This window comes from Bison bison, unplaced genomic scaffold (genome assembly GCF_000754665.1).
Source record: "Bison bison bison isolate TAMUID 2011002044 unplaced genomic scaffold, Bison_UMD1.0 scf7180017864466, whole genome shotgun sequence".
In the NCBI taxonomy this organism is placed as follows: domain Eukaryota; kingdom Metazoa; phylum Chordata; class Mammalia; order Artiodactyla; family Bovidae; genus Bison; species Bison bison.
In genome coordinates, this window is record NW_011495027.1 from 10,427,941 (window position 1) to 10,435,005 (window position 7,065).

A 7,065-nucleotide genomic window follows, 5' to 3' on the forward strand; every position below is an offset into this window, starting at 1 on the left:
AAAAAATCCCTCCCAGCATCAGAGTCTTTCCCAATGAGTCAACTCTTCGCATGAGGTGGCCAAAGTATTGCAGTTTCAGCTTCAACATCAGTCCTTCCAATGAACACCCAGGACTGATCTCCTTTAGAATGGACTGGTTGGATCTCCTTGCAGTCCAAGGCACTCTCAAGAGTCTTCTCCAACACCACAGTTCAAAAGCATCAGTTCTTCAGCGCTCAGCTTTCTTCACAGTCCAACTCTCACATCTATACATGACCACTGGAAAAACCATAGCCTTGACTAGATGGACCTTTGTTGGCAAAGTAATGTCTCTGCTTTTTAATATGCTGTCTAGGTTGGTCATGAGTGAAGTCGCTCAGTCGTGTCCGACTCTTTGCATGGATTGTAGCCTACCAGGGTCCTCTGTCCATGGGATTTTCCAGGCAGAATACTGGAGTGGGTTGCCATTTCCTTCTCCAGGAGATCTTCCCGACCCAGGGATTGAACCCGGGTCTCCCACATTGTAGGCAGATGCTCTACCATCTAAGCCACCAGGGAATGATCTCCTTGCAGTCCAAGTTGGTCATAATAGTTCCTCCAAATACTCATTAATTATTGCCCTATTGTGGTGGTTGTAACAAATTCTTTGATACTCTTTCCTTCAGGAGTTGTAACTTAATGCCCTTTCCTCCACTTGGACCATCATCTAGGCTCAGTAACCTGCCTGTAAGGAACAGAGTATGAGGGTGGGGGGACTTCTGTAAGTGGAGAAAGCTAGCAGATGACCAAACTTAAGCAAATGACCAAAGTTAATAGCACCAGAGGTAATGCCCCCTGATGGGCTTCCCAGATGGCTCAGTGGTAAAGAATATGCTGCCAGTGCTAGAGATGCAGGTTTGATACCTGGGTCAAGGTCCCCTGGAGGAAGATATGGCCACCCACTCTAGTATTCTTGCCTGGGAAATCCCATGGACAGAGAAGCCTGGCGGGGCTACAGTCCATGGGGCTGCAAAAGAGCTGGACACGACTTAGCAACTGAACATATACATGCCCCTGATATAATATACTGAGAAAGGGCCTAAGACACATAACCTTGGTCTAAGCATAAGAAAACATCAGATAATCCTAAACTGAGGGATTTCTACAGCATACCTCACAGATCAAAGAAGAATGAGACATGACGGGGAAATCTGAATGAAGTCTGTAATTCAGTAATAACATTATTACTAATGTTCATTTCTTAGTACTAATAAATGTGTCATGTTTATGTAACAGGTTAAAATTAGGAGGGGCTGATTAAAGGTTATATGGGAACTCTCTGTACCATCTTTGCCACTTTACTGTAAACATAAAATTATTTCAAAAGTAAAAGTAAAAAACTGATGCAAAGGACTTCCCTGGTGGTCCAATGGTTAAGAATCTGCCTGCCAATGCAGGGGACAGGGGTTTAATCCCTAGTCCAGGAAGATTCCACATGCTGTGGGGCAACTAAGCTGTGTGTCACAACTACTGAGCCCAAGCGCTTCTGAAGCCTGCAAGTTCAAAAGCCCGTGCTCCGCAACAAGAGAAGCTACTGCAAAGAGAAGCCCCCGCACCACAACTAGAGAGAAGCCCCCACTCACCACAACTAGAGAAAAAGCTCTTGTAAAGCAAAGACCCAGCACAAACAAAAATAAAATAATGAATAAAATTTAAATAAAAAACTGAAGCAAATATAGCAAATCAAAAAAATGTATCATGTTTTTTATCCTACCTCTCAGTGGCCTCCCACAGCATTTAACAGTAAAACTCAAACTTGTTACCATGACCTATAAATATCTACATGGTAAGAAGCTAAGTCCTAGCTTACCTCCCTGGCTTTATCTCATTCAGCTCTGCATTATATATGAGACTCAGCAACCAGGTTGTTTCCTGCTTTTTGGGTCTTGATCTCTGACCTTTTTCATCTAAGGATCTCCCTCCTACTCTTCATATGGCTGGTTCTTTCTTATTCTTCAGCTCTGATACCATCTCCTGGCATTTGATCTTAATTACCACTTCCTCTAACTTCTCACTCTATAGAACATTATTACTAATGATCTTTTCTATTTCTTATTTATTGTTTCACTAAACATTAGGTCTACCTTCTCCATTACTGTATCCCCAATGCTTATAAGAATAACCTACAAGAAGACACCCAAATATTTGACAAATATGTATGCTGATGTTATCATTCTTTGAAGTCTCATAATCTCACCTCCTCCAATCCTTATTTGAAAATCACTGATCTAGAACATATAAATTGCATCTAATTAAAATGAAAAGACTTTATTATACAATTTATAAGAAACATGATAAAGAAACAGGTACCATCACGCCCTGCAGGTCAAAGCACAAAATGGTACAAACCTAAGGAGAGTAATTTGACAAAAACTAAAAAAGTACCAAGGTATTTACTCTCTGACCAAGCAATCAAATTTATAGTAACTTATTCTATAGAAATGTGTAGATATACCTCTATACATCTGAAAGTATGTATGTACAAAGTCATTCACTATACACTGCTTGTAGTAGTAAAACACTGGGAACAAACCATGAACCCATCAATAGGGACCTAGTCAAGGATACTGGGGTATATACATGCAATGGAAAACAATGCATCTTAGAAACTAACGAGGAGACTCCAAGCACTGATAACTGAAAGCTGGACAAAACATATTAACATAAAAAGCAAAAAGCAGAATTTATTATTGTCTGCTAACTTTCACATAAGACTGTGAGAAGAAAAAGTATATACTTTTAATTACTAGTATCTGCCTAAAAGAAACTCTAAAGGAAGTTATCAGAAAATAATAAAAGCCATTATCTGGGGAAAAAATAAAGGGGTATATGTGGTAGTGTCAGGAAGAGAGTAAGATAAAAAGGATTTGAATGTTTTCATTTATATTTAGCTTTAAAAACATCAAAGCATTATGAAAAAATGCACAAGTATTAAGCTACTAAAAATTACATGATAAGCAACAGGTTTAATTTCTTGTTTTCTTCCTATCATTATTCCATACATGCACAATATTATAATCATAAAATACTTTGTTCAGCTTTCCTCACTTAACATTATTTATTACACAATTTTATAAGTTTGTATATGAATATGTAATACCTTTTCTCCTGGAGATAGAAAATTATATATCTGTTATTAGAGTATAAAATCTTTGTATAATTTTCAAATTTAGATTTACACAGGAAATCCAACAATCTTATCACTGAAATTCTGGGGGCCGGGTATGTTATGGAATTTCAGATTTTTCAGACTTTAGAAGAGTAATAAGGTGCATAAATGGAACACTATACTATCCAATGGGTTCTGAGGCAGTGTCCAAAATGAAACAGTATGCTCAATGCTCAACAAAAATGAAGCAGTGATGTATAAGTACTCAAACCAAGTGGGATAAATAACAATGATAATGCTAATATTAAAAACAGTATCCCGGACTTCCCCAGTGGTATGGTGGATGAGAATCTGTCTGCCAATGCAGGGAACACGGGTTCAGTCCCTGGTTCTGAAAGATTCCACACGCCATAGCATCTAGGACTGTGTACCACACCTACTGAAGCGTGAGTGCCAAGAGCCTGTGCTCCCCACCAACAGGAGCCACCACAATGAGAAGCCCGCACACTGCAACCAAGAGTGGCCCCCGCTCGCTGCAACTAGACAAAGTCCACATGCAGCAACAAAAACCCAGCGCAGCCAAAAAAAAAAAAAAAATTAAAAACAAGCAAAAACAGTATCCTGCTTTACATCAATGAAAAACAGCATGAGCTTTAATAATTACTTATCAACAAACCACAAGCTATAATCACATAAAATGAAATGAAAAGTATCAGATTTATATAACTGAAAGACTAGCTCTCTTGAAAAAGTTCAGTTTACTGCTGAATTGTTTCAATATGACAAATTAAATATTTAACACTTAATCAGAATGTGCCAGATGCTAGGGTGACAATTAACATTGGTCATGCTGGAAATCTGCAAAAGGCATTTAAAAAATTTGAATAAACCAATATACACCTTAAACACAGGGGAGATCTCAGAATCAGCATCTGTATATACTTTACAGAGGTATTAATGAAAAGTTAAAGTTAAATAAGATCTCGTATCAGTTCTCAGAATTCTGAATGTGGGCCCATTACTTACACAAATTCAAAGCAAACAATTATTTTCATCGGCAAACTCCCCAAATATTTATTTCCAAATAACACTTTACTTTGATTAAAAGGTACTAAGGTATTTGGGGTACAATATCAAATCCAGCAACAATGTTATCAACATGTTTAAAGGAAAACATATCAATAATAAAATACTAAATTTAGTTCTTTATTAAAAATAAGTCAGGACAGACACTGCAAAATAAAAAACTGAAAAAGATATTAGTATAATAAATCAAATTGATGTAATCTCATGTTACATCACCTTATTTTTAAATTAGCCTAGGGAATTTCCTGGCAGTCCAATGGTTAGGACTCGGTGCTTTCTCTGCCATGGCTTAGGTTCAATCCCAAGTCCAAGAATTAAGATCCCACAAGACAGAGAAAAAAAGCACACTTAGTTACATACTTCAGGAGGGACTACTCTTACATTAGTACAAATTTCAGTACTGCCTACAGATTTCTGTCAGAGTAAACTGTAACAGTCATGCATATTTATTAGGATGTAATTTCATCTCTGGATTTCAGTGACACTGATAAACCACTCAAGCTTCACTTTTGGTTTTTAATGACACTAGAACAAGTTGATGGAATTACAGCTTTATATCTGCCATTGAAAGTCTTATTTCTTATCATAGAATAGTAAGGCTGGAATCTTTAAAGGGCATTATTCCTACTCTCTCACCATGGAAAGATGAATGTCTAGTTTTTTTTTTTAAATCTCATAAACAAAACCAAACTTGCCCTTGTAATTCATTCTAATGTTCACCACAGTCATCTCTTTAGTTATTTCTCACACACACACACACACACATACAACCCCTCTCCTTCTACCTCATTTCCCAACTTCGCCTTCTCTCTAATCATTGCTGTATTATAAATTTATTTAAGGAAAAAAAATACTTGCATTCAAAAACTTTTCCATGCTTTATGAATCCAAACACTCCATAAAAAATTTAATTGATTAAAATAATAACTTGAAATGCGTACAATTTTGCCAACCCTTGGGTACACACACAGCTCTTTTATTCTCTATCCAGAAAACATATATCAATATTGACAGCTCACTAATAAGGTGCCAATCAAAGCAGAGTAGACCCAACTTCTCTAAATTACCTATCTTTCTGGTTGAGACATTAAAAGTTTCAGTTTTAAAGGGCTACAGGTCAACAGAGATACCAACCTTCAATCACTTGGTTAACTTAATTTCCTAACCATGTGGTTGAAAATGAAGTTTCCAGCCTGAAATTTACCCAGAGCATGATGAGGTAACCTGGCCCAAAAGCAACTGCCAAACTAAGTTCAGGAACAGTAGGAAATAAGACTAGCTTCTTTTAGTTTTATGATAATGTACTCAGTGATGAGATAAAAACAAAAACAAAAAAACATTATTATATTGACTAAAACATAAACTTGCTAGTTGATATATTTACCTTGCATTCAATCTCTGCTTGTTTGCGCTTTGCTTCACTCAATTGGGTAAGCAATCCTTTGTTCTGTGCAGAAAGATATTGCACCTTCTCCTGTAGATTGATTACCTCTTGCTCTGCTCTTCGAAGATGATTACTATTGATCTGGTTCTAAGAATTAAAAATATAAATACAGAATACAGATAAAAATATAAATATCAGAATACAGATAAAAAACTGGTGGCTCAGAAGGTAAAGAATCTGCCTGAAATGCAGGAGACCAGGGTTCAATCCCTGGGTTGGGAAGATCCCCTGGAGATGGGAATGGGAACCCACTTCAGTATTCTTGCCTGAAAAATTCCATGGACAGAGGAACCTGGCAGGCTACAGTCCATAGGGTGGCAAAGAGTTGGACATGACTATCACAAAACTTATAAATTTCTATGTGTGTATATTATGTCTCAGCAATATTTTCAATGTTATTGCTAGTTATAGGTCTATTTTATTCAACAAATAGTTAAATACTTAAATTATAAAACTGCTTTAAAAATCAAAAGAATGCATAAGGTTCACATTAGAAACTTTCATTAAAGATCCATTTACCATTCATACAATAAATATCTTTTAACTATAAGGATGTTTATATAGAACTTATAGGTATTAATTTCTGAAATAGGCAATATGGTATAAACAGATAGATACAGAGATATGATGTATTTAATAACTCCCCTTTCCAGTTCACAAAAGAAAGCACAGATCGCTGAAAAGATACCACTGAAAAGATACTTACTGAACTGCAAACTTTTTGATGTCACAAACTGTGTCATGTTAACTACATTCCTACAATGTATAGCACAGTCTGTTTTTATGGCTTATGGACTAGCTTTGAATTCTGGATTACCATTTGGTAATTAAACAAACTAATTAATGTCTAATTTCTATTTCCTCATTTGAAAAACGTACACAGGGCTTCACAGGTGACTCAGTGGTAAAGAATCTCCTGCAATGTAGGAGACTTGGGATGGATCCTTAAGTTGGGAAGATTTTCTGGAGAAGAAAATGGCAACTCACTCCAGTATTCTTGTCTGGGAAATCCCATAGGCAGAGAAGCCAGACAGGCTACAGCCCATGGGGTTTCAAAACAGCTGGACAAGACTTAGTGACTACACAACAATAATACTTTTTTTTTTTTTTTTAAAGAAAACCATATGCAAAATACTATCTATTTCTCATTTAATTGTCTTTACAATTACTTCATGAACTGTAGCCCCCTACGCTCCTGTGTCCCTGGGATTCTCCAGGCAAGAATACTGGAGCGGGTTGCCATTCCCCTCTCCAGGAGATCTTCCTGACACAGGGATTGAATCCAGGTCTCTTGGATTACAGGCAGATTCTTTACTGTCTGAGCCACCAGGGAAGCCCTTTTAGTTTCTGGGATACAGCAAAGTGATTCAATTATATATATATATACATATATATGTATATATATATA

The 7,065-nt window shown here is 36.7% G+C and overlaps 1 protein-coding gene across 1 annotated transcript in view; it reads right to left on the reverse strand.

The window, feature by feature from the left end:
• The window catches only part of EVI5 (ecotropic viral integration site 5), a 240,473-nt gene that overhangs the window by 71,412 nt on the left and 161,996 nt on the right, over positions 1–7,065 (reverse strand). Inside the window, exon 17 of the mRNA XM_010860451.1 lies at positions 5,598–5,744. Within this exon, the coding sequence (XP_010858753.1) occupies positions 5,598–5,744 (147 nt within the window). The remainder of the gene's footprint in view (positions 1–5,597; positions 5,745–7,065) is intronic.